This window comes from Rattus rattus, chromosome 14, assembly GCF_011064425.1.
Source record: "Rattus rattus isolate New Zealand chromosome 14, Rrattus_CSIRO_v1, whole genome shotgun sequence".
Lineage (NCBI taxonomy): Eukaryota > Metazoa > Chordata > Mammalia > Rodentia > Muridae > Rattus > Rattus rattus.
The window spans coordinates 12,334,575-12,353,150 of NC_046167.1; the positions used below are offsets into that span (position 1 = coordinate 12,334,575).

The window sequence follows — 18,576 nt, forward strand, 5'->3', positions numbered from 1 at the left end:
AGCAAGTTACTAGAGTAGGTAACACATTTCAGCAGCTGGTAGGGCTTGGTGGGAGCGCAGAGGTAGAGCATGTACTTGTTCTGCTCTGGCTGTAATTTCTGTTTGTCTCCGATCACAAGGAGATCGCTTATCTGTAAATAATATGGGTAAAGTTTTCTGGTATGTTTGCGATTTTGTTTTTGCTTGATATACTTCTGTCGATGCTTCAGATAAGGTTTAGTAATAATGTCCCCTAGTTTGCTCTGGGGTCTTAATAAGCATGTTTCATTTTAAATAGTCTAGGTGTAGCGTCACACACCTTGAGTCCTCCGTGCAGGGAGGCAGAGACAGGAGGATTGCTGCAAGTTTAAAGCTACCTGGTCTGTGAAGGAAGCTTTAGTCAGCTAGGGCTACAATATAAGACCCTTTCTCAATCACCTGTCAAACAGTCAAACAAACAAAAATCACTCAAATTCTAAAAAGTCTTGATACCTGCTCTGTTTGCTAAATAAAGTAGATGCCCAAACTCAAAAAATTGCATTGAGTGCTTGGCTGTCTGGTTCAGTAAAATAATGATCATGAAGTATATGGCTTTAAGGCTTTCTTTTAAACTTGGAATTCCATCATATTATGGAAGTAAATTTGCATTACTAGTTGGGAAATTTGAATCTTGGTATTTACCATAGTCAAGAGTCATCTAACACTTCTGGGACCCTGCTCCCTCTCTCCCTTTGTCCCCCTCCCCCACTACACCAGAAGAGTGACAGCTGTCATGTCTTCTCCTGAATGCTATAACATGGGTAAAATAAGTAGGTGATGTTCTGGAAAGAACACTGCATTAACTGGAGATGCCACCATCTCATACTCATTGTTTACATGGTAGATCTCTACATGTAATCTGCATTTCTTATGAAACTATAATCCTACAGTTAAATCTAGTTACACTTATCTCAGTGTATTATACTGTTGACCTTTTTAAAGGAATTTTACTACATTTGATTTTTTTAAATATAGACATCAATGTAGAACTTAAAACTCCCATAAGATTTGAACTTTGACACATGGTCATTTCTGATAATTAAAAACAACAATGAATATATTGCATGTTTCAGCACAGTAAGTTCTAGTAAATATGTAATATAACTGATAATATAGAGCAACATTGGAAAATACTTTTCACTTAAATGAACTTTTAGCATTTATATTTTTTAAAGCAGCATTTCCTAAAGTGTGTTCTTAAAATACTAATCTGATGTTCTGTTAACTGATAGTGGTTACTATTACGTTAAAAAGGCATAGGTTACTAAATAAATATGAAAAATGATGACTTAAATTAAGCAGGTACTTTGAGAGCTTCTTCAAGCCTGACAAAATGTTTGGATTCCTCAAATGACATGGTCATGAAGCAGCTTCACAGAGCACTTCTGGAGCTAGTGTGGGCAATGTGGGCAACGTTTCCTCAAAATAATTTGAAAATAAGAAATCTTACCCAATTTATTTGAAATATTTGAAGTGAATGGAAACATATATTAGTTCTTATTACAGATTTTCAAAGTGTTACTTATCTAAGCAATGTCTTTCATTTATAGGTTCGAAAAAAGGACCAGATCAACATTGAAACAAAGAATAAAACTGTCCGTTTTATTGGAGAACTAACCAAGTTTAAGATGTTCACCAAAAATGATACACTGCATTGTCTAAAGGTAATTGCTGCATTGTCCTTAGTAGAGAAGAGAAATTTTAAGTTTTATTTATAAGTTGTAGATAAAAAGAAGTGATTAAATATTTCATTAATTAAATCAAAGTTAATTTGTAAAAAGGAATATTATTAACTAAATTAGCAAAATAGAAAACAAATGGTAAGATGATAGATACAAATTCAGGAATATCAGTAATTAAATATAGGGACAAAATATATCAAGTAAAAAGCATATAAGCACAATTTGGTTAATTGATTTGTGTTCTTAGAGATACAGACAAAATAGGCCAAAATAAAGACAGAAAAAATCCATTTGTATAAATACTAGTCAGGGAAACTGGTTTCATTAAGCTGTTGTGAAAGTCTGTGAGGCAGAGAGCATATTGGCAGAATCGCTCTCCTCGTGGAAAGGCCATCCTACCAAGGCAGCATTCTGTGTCTGACAAGCTTAAACCTGTAAAGAGGCAATCCCAGTCATGGACAGTCAGCAGCAGCATGCACGGTTGGAGTTTGATGAACAGTTTGCCAGCCCTTCATATAATTAACATTATATTGACACCAAAATAATCCTGAGATGTTCTTGGCTTGGTTACTGAAACACTGCATATTATGTTCTCTGTCCGTAATGAAACTAAGTTAGAAGTCTGATAGTAACATTAATCTCGTGTGGTAAAGTTAGAGCACACTTGGTAAACATGCATTTTAAATGATCATTCTTTTTCTAAAATTCATTTTTTTCCCTAAAATAACTTCTCCACTGAAACTGCATATTCTTACAGTTTAAAAATGGTTATAGTCACTGTGGTCGTTCAGAGAATTAAGCCTCCTGTGCTTTCCTAGGGAGTCTCGGAAGAGTACTTATCCACAGAGGATGTCTCAGGCAAACCTCAGGCAGCTCTCAAGGACTGCCTGGGAACCTGCCACAGACTGCTTAGATATCTTAATGTGCAAGTGGAAAGATGGCTCAACTGTTAAGTCAAGCCTTCCAGAAGGACCCAGGTTCAGTTCCAGCATCCACACAGCGGTTCACAACTGTCTCTAACTCCAGTTCCAGGGGATCGGACACCCTCACATAGCTCACATGCATGCAAGCACCAGTGCGAATTTTTGTGTAATTTTAAATTATACAAGTCTATGTACAAAATATACATTAAGATTCGTTTTAAGAAGATCACTATCAGTAATGTATAGATTAATCTGCAGAGACTTTTGTCGTAACTGTTTTGTTTAAGAGTCTCTTGGGCTTACTGTACCCTTCTTGCCTTAGGTACTAAGATTAACAGGGCATGTGCCACTAAGCCCAGCTTCCATACCATTTAGGGTTTTTGTATTTATATATTTGATTTTTTTATTTTCAACAAAGACTTCAGACCTGAAGGTTGACCTTTTGCTTCACCCTCTGTCTCAGTTAGGGTTTCATTGCTATGAAGAGACACCATGACCACAGCCAGCTCTTATAATAAAGGACAACATCTGATTGGGGCTGGCTTAGGTTCAGAGAGTTAGTCCATTATTGTCATGGCAGGAAGCATGATGGCATACAGGCAGACGTGGTACTACAGTAGAGAGCTCTGCATGCTGATAGGCAGACAACAGGAAGACAGAGAACCACTGGGCCTGACTTGAGCTTTACAGGTGTATGTCCTTGCACCTGTCCACTCCTGCTCCAGCAAGGCCTAACATCCCCCACAGTGCCACTAGTGCCCCATAAGTTGATGGAGGTTGTTTGTCAGACCACCACACCCTCTGAGAAGGTTGACATCGCTACCTTTTTTAAGTCAGTGTTTTGACTATCACACAAAGAAATGGAGATTATTGTGGCATTTTCTTATCTTTTTAAAAAAAATAATTTTTTTAAATTTATATGAGGACACTGTAGCTGTCCAGTCACACCAGAAGAGGGCAGCAGATCTCATTACAGATGGTTGTGAGCCCCCATGTGGTTCCTGGGAATTGAACTCAGGACCTCTGGAAGAGCAGCCAGTGCTTCTACTGCTGAGCCACCTCTGCAGCCCTCTTGTGGCATTTCCTACACATGCGTTATTATACTGGTTCCTTCCGCCCTCCCCGCTATCTTCTCCACTCTCCCTCCACGTCCTCAGTGGTCTCCGGCCTCCCTCCAGGTCATTGCCCTCAGCTCTCATGGGCTCTGTTGCTTCCTTGTTCTCAGCTTACCCCCTTTCCACCTCTCTTCTCCCTCACCACACACACACTTCAGTCTAGACGTCACATGATATAAAACATGCCTTCCTTCTCTCACTTAACGTAGTTTTCATTTTCTGTAGATGATAGTATTCATTCTTCGTAAGACTAAACTTTTGCTGTGTCGTTGCTACAGTACTTCCGTGTCTTGCCTGTTGGGAATAATTGAATGATTAACTCAGATGTTCATGCATGTCTGTAGCATGTCCTTTGGCCATATGCTTATAAATTGGTCATTTGGCAGTTGCTGTTTTTGATACTTTGAAGCATTTCCATAACTGACTTCCATGGTGCCTGCACAAGTTTGTATTTTTAACAGCTCTAAATAAGGGTTCTTCTCTGCATAGTTCCTAATCAGCATTTGTTGTCTTTTGCTTTTTTTGTATGTGTTTGCATGTGCGTAGACCCATCAGAGGGCAGTGAAGAGCATCGGTTCCTTTGGAACCAGAGTTTCAGTGCTTGTGAGCCACAGTGTGAGTGCTGGGACTGAACTCAGGCTCCTAAGTTCGAGCTGTCTCTCCAGGCTTTGATGTAGTTTTAACTTGTATTTTCCTAATGACTAAGGAAAACTTTTTCAAATATTTCTTAGTCACTTGTATTTCTTCCTGTAAGAATTGTCTGTTTAGTCTCTGATCACATTTGTTACTTGGATGGTTTTGGTTTTTTAGTTCTTGATTTTGGAGGTTCTTTGTGGATGGTAGACGCTCTTCCTGTGTCAGGTTCTTTCTCTTGCTGTATGCTTGCTGTACATCATGATGCTTGCTGTCTTTGTTCAGGATTTAATGACCTATGATCCCATCTGTCAGTCCTTAGGACCTGTTTCTGAGTGGTTTGAGTTCCTTTGAGTTATTCCCCATGCCTGTATGTTGAACTGTTTTGCCCAAGTTTTCCTCTAACACTAAGGTCTTTGATTCATTTTGAACTGATTTTGTGTAGGATGAAAGTTGGAACAAGTGTGGGGGGTGGAGGAGGAGGGGGACAGAGACAGAGAGAGACAGAGACAGGGGTGTATGCCAGGGTTCATGTTCGGTGTCTTCCTCTATCAGTCTCTGCCTCATTTTCTGAGATAAGAGTCTTTTCAGTGAACTTGAAACTCATCATTTGGCTAGACTGGCTAAGGATCCAAATTAAGGTTCTAGAGGTAGAGAGTATTTGACGCCCTGCGCTCTTTCCACAGGCTCCTTGTTTCATGATTTCACATATGTCGGTGCAGTTTTTCTGGCACCACTTGAAGATGATTTCTTTTTCTAACTTATGTTCTTGACACCTTAATCAAAGATGAGTGTATGTGGGGTAGGAAGTGTTACTTTTGGGTACTCTGTTCTAATCCATTGGTCTGTGTGTTTCTTTTTGTGTTGGTACCATGGTGTTTCTTACTGTGTTTCTGTAGCATAGTTTGAGGTTAGAGATTGTGGTCCCTAGTATTGTTCTTTCTGCTTAGAATTGCTTTGATTATTTAAGGTATTTTGTGCTTCCATATGATTATAAGATATTTTTTAATTCCATGAAGAATGTCATTGGGATTTTGTTGAGAATTACAGTTTATCCTTAAATTGCTTTCAATTAATTATACAGTCATTTTTTAATTTATTCATTTTATATATGAATGTTTTGCCTGCATGTATGTCTGTGTACTACTTGTGTGCCTGGTTCCTTAGGGGTCAGAAGAGGGTATATTCCCTGGAAGTGGAGTTACTGATGGTTATGAACCACTGTGAGGTGTTGGAACCTGACCTGGGTCCTCTGGAAGAGCAACAAATATTCTTTACTTACTTAATATCCAGATCACAGCTTCCCCTTCCTCTTCTGGAGACTCTCCCTCTTAACCCCACCCTGCACCCACCTCTCCTCACTTTCTTCTATGAAAAGGGGAGGCTACCCAGGGATATCAACCTGCCTTGGCATATCAAGTTGCAGTGGGACTAAGCACATGTCCTGTTGAGCTAGACAGGGCAGCCCAGTCAGGGGAAAGGAATCCAAAGACAGGCAGCAGACTCAGGGACAGCTCCTGTTCCCCCCCCACCCCTTCCTCACCCCTACCCCCGCCATGTTAGGAGTCCAGCATGAAGACAGCCGAGCCACGGGCAGCTGCTCTGCTCGTTATACAACAGCTTTCGCAGTGATGATGCCTGAGTGTAGGTGCCTGCAGAGATTAGAAGGCAGCATTAGAACCCTTGAAAGTGGAGTTGCAGGTGCTGTGAGCCTCAAATCCCCTATAGGATCAGAAACTCTTTGAGTATGGTGCTGTCTCGAGCTCTGAGATCTCTGACTTTGTGTTTGTAAGCACTCATACCAGTAAACTTTCCTCTTAGAACTGCCACAGCTGCGACCCAAAGGTTCTGATTAGTTTGCTTCCATTTGCAATTGATTTTAGGAGTTGACTGATTTCCTCCCTGATTTTGTCAGTGGCCCACTGACCATTTAAGAGTGTGTAGTCTGGCCTAGTCTTAGTATGTGCCATTAATCCAGCACTGGAAGGCAGAGGCAGAGAGAGAGGGGCAGAGAGAGGCAGAGGCAGAGAGAGAGAGAGGCAGGAGTGTCTTTCTGAGTTCAAGGCAGCCTGGTCTACATAGCGAACTCCAGGACAGTCCGGACTACATAGAGAAACCCTTGTGTCAAAAAAAAAAAAAAAAAAAAAGATATGTGTACTTGATATCTAATAGTGTTGCATTATGTTCTGATAAGATACAGAAATTATTTACATTCTTTAAGACTTTATGGCTTAGATTGCCATCTGTTTTAGAGATGGTTTAACTCTTTGGCTCTTTAATATAGGGTTTCTCTGTGTAGCTCTTACTGTCCTATAGACCAGGGTGGTACCACCATGCATTACTTCTAACTTACCTCTTAAATATCCTTGTTGGTATTAGTTTGCCTGACTTACCTAAAGATAGGAATAGAGTTTAAAATCATCCACTTCTGTATTAGGAACTATGTCATCTTTTTACCCATCAGTGTTTGTTTTACGAAATTGGGAACTCCCAACATTCAGTGCATATTTATCCACTATTGTTAAATCATTTTTTGTTTTTTTCATACATTTATTTATTTATTTATTTATTTATTTATTTATTTATTTTTATTGTATGGATGTTTTGCCTGTATATATTTCTCCACCATGTGTGTGCCTGGTCCCTGTGGAGGTCAGAATATAGTATTAGATCTTCTATGAACCACTATATGGATGTTGAGAGTCAAACTCAGATTGGTTATCTGCAAGAACAGCTGGTGCTCTTAACTGCTAAGCCATCTCTTTAGCTCCGGTTTTTGTTGTTAAATGTATATTTGTTTGTGGCCATGCGTGTGTGTGTGTGTGTGTGTGTGTGTGTGTGTGTGTGTGTGTGTGTGTGTTGTCAAGGTTGATGCCAGGTGTCTTCCTCTGCTTACCTCCACTTTGTATGTTGAGACAGGGTCTCTCACATGAAACCAGTGCTCACTGATTTGGTTATTCTAGTTAACCAGGTTTCCTGGGGAATGGATTAGCTCAGTCTCTTGAGCACTGGAATATAGGTAGCTACCATATCCACTCAGCTTTTGCATTGGTGCTAGGAATCTGAACTCTGCACTTCATTGCAAGTACTTTACATGCTGAGCTATCTACTTCCCTGTCTCACAGCCTGTTATGTCTTTTTTGTGAATTGTTCACCTTTGTTATTATGTAGTTGCCTGTTTTGATCTCTTTTTGACATTTGGTTTGAAATCTACTTTGTCTTAAACTACTTTATTTTCATTGTTATCTTGACAGAAGTAGAGCCACATGGCAGAAAGTCTCAACTAAGGGATTGCCCAGGTCACATTGGTCTGCGGGCTTGTCTATAAGGGATTGTCTTGACTGGTAATACAGCAGGACCTAGCCCACTGGACGCACCATACCCTGGGCAAGCAGTCGTGGACTGTATTAGAAGGCTAGTTAAACATGAGCAAGCTAGCAAGCAGTATCCTTCTTCCCTGGCTTCTGCCCCGACACCCTGCTTGAGTTCCTTCCCTCAGTAGTGGACTATAATCTGAAAACTAGATAAACTCTTTGTTCCCCCAGTTGTGGTCAGACTGCTTTATTAAAGCAACAGAAAGGGCATTACAATGAGATATAAGAATAGCTATGGCAGCTGGTTCTGAGCTTTTGTTTGGTTTATACATCAGTTTCCATCCTTTAGCTCAGTCTGTGTCTTTGTTAGTGAGATGTGTTTTCCAGACAACAAGTAGTCAGATCTTACTGCTGTGGGTAGGGACCATAATAAGCTAGTCTGTGTTTTGTGTTGATGAGTGAGCCCATTTACATTTAAACTAAGCCATTCACATACATATGCACACATACATAAATAACACATATACATAATTAAAATACATACATAGTATCTAATACAGAAAAGGCTTTGATATCAGTTTCCTTTTCTGAAAGGAAAGATTGTAAATATATTCCAGGATGTTTTGTTTTTAGCAAAAATTTGATGGTGAGCAGATGTTTAGCAGTAAAACGTTCTTAAATCAACTTTATTTCCATCTTACAAGTTGTTACAGCAGGTGCGTGCATTGTTTCCTTTCTCTCTTAGAAATGATGTGTTGTCTTTGTAGTTGTTCATTGTTCTTATTCTTTCAGATGCTTCTGTCAGACTTTTCTCATCATCATATTGAAATGGCATGTACCCTACTGGAGACCTGTGGACGGTTTCTTTTCCGATCTCCAGAATCACACCTGAGGACCAGTGTGCTTTTGGTAAGGGCCTGCAGAAACTGGTGGAATGCTGAGAGTCTTGGTTTACTTCAAGGATTAAAAGTATTAATCAGTGTTGTCACCTTCCTCTGCTATCTGACCACAGCATTTCTGCCTAACCTAGAGCATCCTGCACAAATGAACAGCCATACTGGAGAGCCATAGGGATTCTTCTTCACTTTGTTGCCAGTTAGTTCAAAGAAGAGCTAGTGAGCTGGCCGTACAGTTCACTTCTGCAAGACTAACAACCTGAGCTTGATTCCCAGAAGTCACATAAAGGTGGAAAGAGAACCAACTCCAGAAAGTCGTTCCCTGGTCCATATACATGTAGTGTGACATGCACACACGTACACATTTTGTATGCATGTGTGCACTCACATACTAATAATATCTGTTTTTATTAAAAGAGAATGAAATGACCCCCTGAAAACAAATCATTCAAATGAATAGTTACTCAGTACTATTAGGGACCATCTTTGTTTTTGCTGTGTCCCTACAGTTTTTAATATATACCTAAAGTATAATCTAAAAATTATAAAATTAAGTTTTATAATAAGTTATAGAGTGGGTCTTAGTGGGCCATCCTACTAGGAACATGGAAGGCATTGTGCTGAGCACGATTTCAATGGTGGGAGCCTACTCTAGCGACTCAGGGGAAACAACTGGAGTATGCGTCCTCGCACCCATTTCTTGTGATATTTTGGTGACAAATGTGGCTACTTTGTGCTTTTGTCTGAAGAGTATGCCTGAGACTAAAATGAAGAGATTTAGATTAGTTGCACTAGCAAAGAAAATCTCAAAGCAGGTTGATATAAATCCCTTTGTATGGTTACTAAAGTTCACTCTCATAAAGAGTGTTTTGATGAAAAGGAGCAAGCTTATAGAGGAAAAATACAAATGTATGCGTCTAGTAATAAAAGGACACCAGGACATGCAATGGAACTGAATCCTGTGATCAAAGAGATAAACAGACTAAGGGAGAGGTGACCTCAGGGAAAGATCCCACCCAGCTAAACTTACTGTTTATGCCTTTGTAGTTGAACAAGAAAATAGTTATGTTATGGTAGGTGTTATTACCTGGTTATTGCTTTCATTTGTATTTTTAACCTGGAATGAGCTACAATCCACAGGCTTTTGATCCGGATCTTGCAGAATAGTGGCCATGCAAAGATTAGGTCCAGGCATGGTAGTACATGCTTTCAATTCCAGGAAAAAGGGGCAAGCAAGTCTCTTGAGTTCAAGGCCAGCCTGGTACAGAGCAAGTTCAGGTGTGGTGATACACATCTTTAATCCCAGCATTCAGGAGACAGAGCCATGCAGATCTCTAAATTCAAGGTCAATCTACAGAGCACGTTCCACGACAGCCAAGCTTAGGCAGTGAAGGAGTTGGAAAACAGAAATCTGGTGATAATGTAACAGAACAAGGAGGCCAAGTACCAGCCCCAGCAAGCAGCAGAACTCAGGCAGCTTCAGCCACATGGCTCCTGCTTTAGAGTCAATAATAAAAGGGACTGCTGGGACAATTGATGCTGGTTAGCTGGAGCTAAGAGATTAGTGGTGATTAAGAACAGATCGGCATCACTGAGGTGAAATTTTCTGAGAATTGTTTTCTAAGAGTAGAAGCTGTGCTCTGGAGATAGCCAGGTTGTACCTCGTGCTGCAGCTGTACTTGGTAATGTGTAAGGGTCACCCAGGTGATACTGGTTTTGAAGGTATGAGGGGTCATGAAGAGCAGCTGAGACTTGGCACTGTGAGAGTCCATGGAAGGCCATTGGTAAGGTACAATCTCAGTTGTAGTTGACGGCCTATGACTGAAGTGGTCATGCAAAGCAGTTGAGGCTTGGCACTGTGAAGAGAGCCTATGAGAGGCTATTGGTGAAGCCTGGGTGCAGCAGAAGACTCCAGTGTATTGGAGATGGCGGTATCAAACAGGATGACCACCAAGAACAGCAGCACTGGGGTGGATCAGCCAGAGCCTGGAGTGCCACAGAGGGCAGAGCTGGAGAAGGGCCCCAAGCCTTTTGGAGGAGCCCAGAAGATCAGTTGTGGATCCTAGACAGTGGAACATGAGCTGTAAAGTTGAAGTTGCCTTGGAAACCCTAAGATGTTAGAGATGTCAGTCAGGGCTGTGGGCTACCTGCTGAGGAAAGCTGCTAACGGAGTAGAACCAGCCCAAGAGAAAGAATTGTGCTGCTGTCAACAAAGATGAAAGGATTTGGAGATCTGAAGATAAAGCTTTTACGTCAGGCACAGAGATGCAGAGTTTGGAGTCTGTTTGCCCAGTTTTTGGTCCTGCTTTGGTCCAGTATTTCTTCACTGTGACATGTTGGAATGGTAATATATGTCCTGTGATGTTGGAGATACATGATCTGCTTTTTGATTTTGATGTCATAGGGGATTACACTTCAGTGATGGGTTGAATCTCAGAAGAGACTTTGAACTTTGGATTTTAACTTTGTTATGACTGTTATAGACTATGGGGACTTTTGAATTTGGACTAAATATATTTTTCATCATACTATGGCTAGGTGTGGTTCCTGTAGACTCATGTATTTGAACAAGTCTGTGGCGACCAGGGAGGGAGTAGTGGATAGTGGTTTGAGTATGCTTGGCCCAGGGAGAGGCACTATTACGTGGTATGGCCTTGTTGGGGTGGGTGTGGCCTTGTTGGAGTGGATGTGTCATTGTTTGAGTGGGCTTTGAGATCCTCCTCCTAGTTGTGCAGAAGCCAGTCTTCTATTTGCCTTTAGAACAAGCCTAGACACTGCCATGTTCTACCCTTTATCATAGAGGACTTGAACCTCTGAACCTGTAAGCCAGCCAGTTCTATTTAAATATTGTTCCTTGCAAAAGTTTCCTTGGTCATGGTGTCTCTTCACAGCAATGAGTTATGTAGATTATGCAGTCAAACCCATTATACATGTCTTGGTTGTGATATTTTATCTATTCTTTTTTATAGTCTAGTTTTGAGGCTGAATAATTTACTGATAAGTTTTGAAATGAAGAGGCATGGATTTGTGTGGTTTCTTAGCATTTTTATTCATGGGGTTCCCCTCACATGAAGCCAAAATGCACGCATTCTAGAGTTCTCTAGCTTAGCTTCTGTTTCCAGTGGTCAAGGCAGTAGAAAGGCTGGGGGTCAGGGGCATCATTTAGCTTCTCGGGATGTAAACTATTGTGCTACTACAGTTTTTAGAATGTGTTAGTTCGTGACTTGACTTATGACTATTCTAGCCAGTATTAACCCTAAGGAGCACAAGGGTCAAGTGTGTAAGTAAAATTTAGGAGTCAGAATCAAGTAAAGCTGCAGCTCGGACTTGAGCTGTCCGTGTGTGACTGGCAATCTTTCCTCCTCAGAGCTGATGCCGTCCAGTATCATCCCATCTCCACAGGAGCCTCTGCAGACAGGGAAGCTTAGCGCTCAGGGTCTCAGACCTTAGTGATGCACACTTCTATGCTGTTGCCTCTCACAGCAGACCGTGTTTTTCCGTCATGCGTGTGGAACGTTCTGGCTAATGTAGACATTCTCTCTCAGGAGCAAATGATGAGAAAGAAGCAAGCAATGCACCTGGACGCGCGCTACGTTACAATGGTGGAGAACGCGTATTACTACTGCAACCCACCGCCGGCCGAGAAGACGGTGAGAAGGAAGCGGCCTCCTCTTCAGGAGTATGTCCGCAAACTTCTGTACAAGGATCTCTCTAAGGTCACCACGGAAAAGGTAAAATCTGAGTCGGATCATCTAGTCATGATCACCTTGAGGGTTGTGCTGGGGCTGCCCCCGTGCACTCCAGGGCGGGTTGGGGCAGATCTGCGCTCTATTAGGAATGACTTTGTTCAAGTCCTCCTGAGAAGACACTCATGGGCTGGGTGCTGCAGGATCTTAGAGATACGTATTCTGTATTTTTTATGACTTTTTATCATTATGATGTTTCACTTCAGATTTTAATTGTAATGTTATATATATATTTAAAACTTATTTTTATCTTTTTTACTGTTACTCTTATTGTTTTTGGTGTTTGCAGGGGAGTTGGGGTTAGCCTGGGCCTTGTGCATGCTAGGCAGGGAACAGGTTCAAGATTCCTCTGAAATCTCTAATTTTGGATATCTATTTTGATTTTTCTGGAAATGATCACAACAGGATGATGATTTCAGAAAAGGCTAAGAACCACTGACTTACATTAATCTGGTTACCTTGTTAAAATTTTACCTCTAAGACAGTAGGCAGACTGTTGGCTTGTTAGCTTTACAGGTTTCTGTACTAGGAGTGCAGAGCGCTCCTTTCTGTCTGTGTAGAAGGTGATAAGGAGTGACGTGCCTTAGGAAAGGGAGCTGCCTTCAGGGTTGTTCAAAGCAGTGCAGAGCTGGGTACAGTTTGGAGAGCACTGAAAGTTTCTCCATAGGGGAGGCTGACGTTTCCAGTGGGAGTGGAAAGGAAAACACACTTAGTGCTTGAAAGATGTTCTACAAAGCGGGGATACGTGAAAGGGCCATTTCACAGCCTGCCAGGAATATCTATCTGTTCCTTCCATAGCAAAGGTACAAAGAATCTGTCCTCAGAGTGAGCTCTGCCGATCACTGTGATCATAAGAGATTTTTTTTCTTTTTTTTTTTTTTTTTTTTTGGAGCTGGGGACCCGGGAACCCAGGGCCTTGTGCTTGCTAGGCAAGCGCTCTACCATTGAGCTAAATCCCCAACCCCAAGAGATTTTGAAATAGTAAAGCTGACATATTTGTTTTATCAGTCACTTCAGTAAACACTGCGCATATTTTAATTTGTTTGATCCCAACTGTGATACTTTTACTATTTCCCATTTTACATACAAGGAAACTGAGGTTGTCTTCTCTCTTAAGTGACTTAGAAAATGTGTGTGTGTGTGTGTGTGTGTGTGTGTGTGTGTGTGTGTGTGTGTGTGTGTGTGTTTGTACATGTATATAAAGGCCAAAAGGCTAATGTCATTTAGGTGTTTTCTCTTGCTAAACTTAGAACTAGCAAATTCACCTTTCCTTGCTTGCCAGCAAACTTCAGGGAGCTTCCCATCCTCCCCTGTCCAGCATTGGAATTGTAGTCATTGTGTAGTCATGCCTGGCTTTTTTTATGTGGACTTAGTGGTTATCAAACACCTCCCCAACTCAATTTTTAATTTTTTTAAGTTACAAATAGTGAGTGTCATTATGGCTTTTCCATACATAATGTGTTATTACACTTGCCCTGCCCCTACCCCCTCTGATACCCTTCTCTTGTCACCCCCTCTGCCCTCTGCTTGTCTCCTCCCTCTGCTGTAATAGCACGTTTTCCTTTACCCTCTGTATTCCACCTTTCCCTGTCATCTATATCCTCTTGTCCCCAAGTTTTCTCTGTACTTTGTATCTTACAAATGCACACACACACACACACACACACACACACACAAGTTTAGATCTAGAGCCCTCATGAGAGAGAACATGTGATGAGCATGACTTATCTTGCTTAACATAATGATCTGTTGCTCTATTTTTCTACAAGTCTCATAATTTCATTTTTCCTTACAGCTGAGTAATACTCCATTGTGTACCATGTTTTCTTTACCCGTCCTCTGTCTTTATTGATTCCTATAACTTAGCTATTTTGATAAATGTACCAGTAAACATGGATGTTCAGGTTTCTGGTACAGTGAGTTAGCATACCCCAATGGCGTGGTTTGTCATGGTACGGCAGTTCTATTATTAGCTTTCTTGAAGAATGTCTACACTGACTTTCATAATAGCTATTCTAGTTAAAATTCTTACCAGTTGTAATGCTGGGTTCTTGTCTTCTCTCCTCTTCTTCCTCTTCCTCTTCCTCTTCCTCCTCCTTTCTTCCTATTCTTTCTCTTCTTCCTCCCAACCCTCCACCACTGTTTTGGAGACAGGCTCTCTCCACGAGTCTCTGACTGCCCCGGAACTCACTATGTAGGCCAATCCGGCCTTGAACCTACAGCTCTCCTGCTTCTGCCTCCTGAGTGTTGTGACGGAAGGGCTGTGCCACCACCACTGACTCTTCCCAATGGTTATCAGAATTGGCTGGCATTTGCTTTCTTGTTGATAGCCATTATGATTGTGGTGACCTAGACTCTTGCCTTTTTTCAATGGCTTAAGATTTTGGACACTTTTTTACATATTGCAATTTGTATTTATTCCTATTAATTCACTTATTGATTAGAAGATATTGCCAGTATTTATCTAAATAACAATAATAATTAATTCCCATTCTCTATATCTCTTCACTCTGGTGATTTTTTTTCCTGTGCAGAAGTCTTTTAATTTCTTGTCGACCCCTTTGTTAATTTGGGGGATTATTTCTTAAGTTCTTTGGAGAGGCCTTCCCTGTGCCTAACATGTTTCTTCTGGTGTCTTTTGGCACTTTGAGAAGTTCAAGTCTTTCATTAAGGTCTGGTCCATTTGAATTGATTTTTCTGAAGGGAGAGGGATAGATCTAGTTTCACTCTTTCCCTGTGGATAGCCAGTTCCAGTACGACTTGCTGATGAGGCTGTCTTGTTTGGTTTTGTTCTCCACTGGTTGGTTTTGTCAAAGATTAGGTGGCTCTGATTGTGCAACTTGTTTCTCAACCATCTATTCTTTCATTGGTCTGAACATGGCTTTATTTGTTAGAAATAGATTTTAAATGAGATTATTTATGTCAAATCATATATACTAGTTTTGGCAAACCATGGCTTTTTTTCTTTCCGCAAGCTTAGTCTTTGACTAAGTTACTGTTAGTTTATTTTTCTGACTATACTCTGTACATTTTTTATACATGCACGTGCTGTGTAATTACCTACTGAACCATCTCATCAGCTCTCATTTGACTCTTTTAAGACCCAAATGCTATGGGACATTTTTGAGAAATACTGTAGAAATTATGGAAAGGTCTAGAAAGTAATGGTAATAAATTTTCATAATTAATAAATCTCATTTTACCTCTTTGTAACATAAGAAAACTGATAAAAACCTACTAAAGTATTTCAGATTTTAAAATTATCTTAATAATTTAAACAACATTTTCTTCATGTAGGTTTTGAGACAGATGCGAAAGTTGCCCTGGCAGGACCAAGAAGTTAAAGACTATGTCATTTGTTGTATGATAAACATCTGGAATGTGAAATACAATAGTATTCACTGTGTAGCCAACCTCCTAGCAGGACTAGTGCTTTACCAGGAGGATGTTGGGATCCACGTTGTGGACGGAGTACTTGAAGATATTCGATTGGGAATGGAGGTAACACATTTCCTCCATACTTATACCCAGTTACAGTTTGTGGAGAACGTAAAAGTCTTTTAACCCTACTATTGAAAATATTAATTTGAGCTGGGGGGTGGTGGTATACATCTTTAATCCCAGCAGTAAGGAGGAAGAAACAGGCAGATCTCTGTAAATTTGAGGCCAGCCTGGTCTACAGAGAGAGTTCCAGAACAGCCAAGGTTATAGAGAAACTCTGTCTTAAAAAAGCAACAACAACAACAAAGCCTGTTTTTTATATTAAATCATTTGCTGCTTCTTAGGAGCTACTTGTAAGTGAACTTGTATATTAAATTTTCTGCCGTGGGCTGGTGACATGGCTCAGCGGTTAAGAGCACTGACTGCTCTTCCAGAGGTCCTGAGTTCAATTCTCAACAACCACATGGTGGCTCACAACCATGTGTAATGGATCTGATGCCCTCTTCTGGTGTGTCTGAAGACAGCTACAGTGTACTCACAGACATAAAATAAATAAAAAATAAAAATAAATTTTCTGCTGCAAACTCAAACAATCATTAGTATCTATTTTAATTCTTTTTCTGAAGCTGCTTTAAGTTTATTTTGTAAGATTACACTATATTTTTATTATTTCTAGGTTATTGAGACAATTCACAGGAAATGATAAGCTTACTAATTATAAATATTTGATAATTATAGGTATTTTGCATACTTTCCTCTTAATATAAATGTTATATAACTAGCTACCTTTATTTCTTGATTCATAGATTGCAAAGGAAATAGCTTGGGTGGGCTTATAGGAAGACATTGTAACTATTTAGAAAAAGCTCACTTATGATAGCTTAATATTTACCTCAATATCTAACATGTACCTTTTATTAAGGCATTTTAAAGATAACCATTTCTTAGAAAATGACAGGCTATTTAGAAATAGCCACAGTATTAGAAAAGGAGTAAAGAAGCTACTATTAGCTCTGACAGATGTTCTTTGAATAGTTGGTACTCTTAAGTTAGGAATAACCCTTCCAGTTTTATTGCTACCCTTCACTGAAAACCTGTGGGGTGTTTCTTGTTTTGTTTTTCAGGTTAATCAACCTAAATTTAACCAGAGGCGCATCAGTAGTGCCAAGTTCTTAGGAGAACTTTATAATTACAGAATGGTCGAATCGGCTGTTATTTTCAGAACTCTTTATTCTTTTACTTCATTTGGTGTCAACCCTGATGGGTCTCCAAGTTCCCTGGACCCTCCTGAGCATCTGTTTAGAATTAGACTAGTCTGCACTATTTTGGATACCTGTGGCCAGTACTTTGACAGAGGTTCCAGTAAAAGAAAACTTGACTGCTTCCTTGTATATTTTCAGGTATGAAAGCACAATATACAATTTATTTCACTAGGTACATATGTAACAAATTTTAGCAAAGAAATTATGTATTGTTTATATATGCTCACACTTAGGTTATACTTACTGTGGAGACCTTAAATTGTGTTACAGATTCACACAGACACTAATTTTTGCAGCCTATCATTGGTAATGATAGGTTGACAATTTTGAAAAGTATGTAGATTGTAAATTTGGCACGGTAATTTATAGAATATAGTATTTCATTCAATAATTCTTTAATTAAAGTAAAAACCTGTTGGGGGGGGATTGTTTGTTTTGGTTTGTTTGAGAAAGTGTGTCACCATGTAGCTCAGGCTGGCCTTAAATTCACGACCCTCCTGTCCCATCTTCCCAAGTGCTAGGTTCATAGATGTGCACTGCCACAACCAGCTACTTGTGATTTGATAACATTCTTCTCTCACGTCTGTTTTAGTTTATGTCCAAAATGCTTGTTTCTAAAAGATCCAGTTTATCTAGTTATTCATTGTTTATTTACTTACCTTAGAGAAATCATGGTTCACATAAACATTTATAATGTAGAAAGCAAATGTATCTATTAGTAAACTCTTGGGTTGTACTTGTGATATTTTTATTTATTCCATAATTTGTGATTTAGAATAAGTTCAGTACAAATACAGGGGTAATCATACAATTTGTATAAGGTTTGTATCACAAAAGTTAACCATGCTCCCCAACCATTATTCCCTGTGAAATACAACATAGTAAGTACTGATTAGAAGGGACAGCTCATCAAGTGCTTACAATGTTGCTGAGTTAAATACCAATCAGTAGTACTTGATTTTACCCAACCACAGTTGTGACAGTTTGCCTCTTGAGAAGAGGGAGGTTTGGTATTATAACTTGTGCACCGGAATGCATTCACAGAGTAGCTGGATGGAAGGGGGCGTAAGTAATGTTGGGGAATTTCAGTCTTAGCTTTCTCATACTTTTGTACCTACTGCCTTATCTTATACATTTATGAACAAGGGATGGAATGGAGTTTGCAGGTTCAACGTCAAAGTCCTTGTGTAAACTTGCTTAAGACTTGCTTAAACTGGAGATTGTCTATATTAAATACCTGAGGTTTGCTCTAAAGAGTATTAATATCCAAAGTAGAAATTCTTATTTGATGCCTTATTCCAGCCTCAGAGAAAAGAGTCACTGAGAAATACTGAAGACTAAAAATCAAGAAAGTTGTTTTCTAAATTAATTTGACAGAAACGTGTGGCCGAGATAGATACAGGAACTAGGAGTTTGAATGGAGTGGGCTCCAGAGATACAGTTACTGTATGGCACCTAGAGTACAGAGTATCAGCCTCTGAGATGAGACCGTGCAGCTCACTACTGTGGAGCACAGACTAGGCTCTAGAAGGCAGGTAGGAAGGGC

At 40.0% G+C, this 18,576-nt stretch overlaps 1 protein-coding gene across 1 annotated transcript in view; it reads left to right on the top strand.

Annotated features, from left to right (window-relative positions):
• Upf2 (UPF2 regulator of nonsense mediated mRNA decay) overlaps positions 1 to 18,576 on the top strand; it is a 90,849-nt gene that overhangs the window by 49,316 nt on the left and 22,957 nt on the right. Inside the window, 5 exon segments of the mRNA XM_032885264.1 lie at positions 1,569 to 1,682; positions 8,478 to 8,594; positions 12,127 to 12,312; positions 15,625 to 15,828; positions 16,893 to 17,168. Coding sequence (XP_032741155.1) covers positions 1,569 to 1,682; positions 8,478 to 8,594; positions 12,127 to 12,312; positions 15,625 to 15,828; positions 16,893 to 17,168 — 897 coding nt within the window.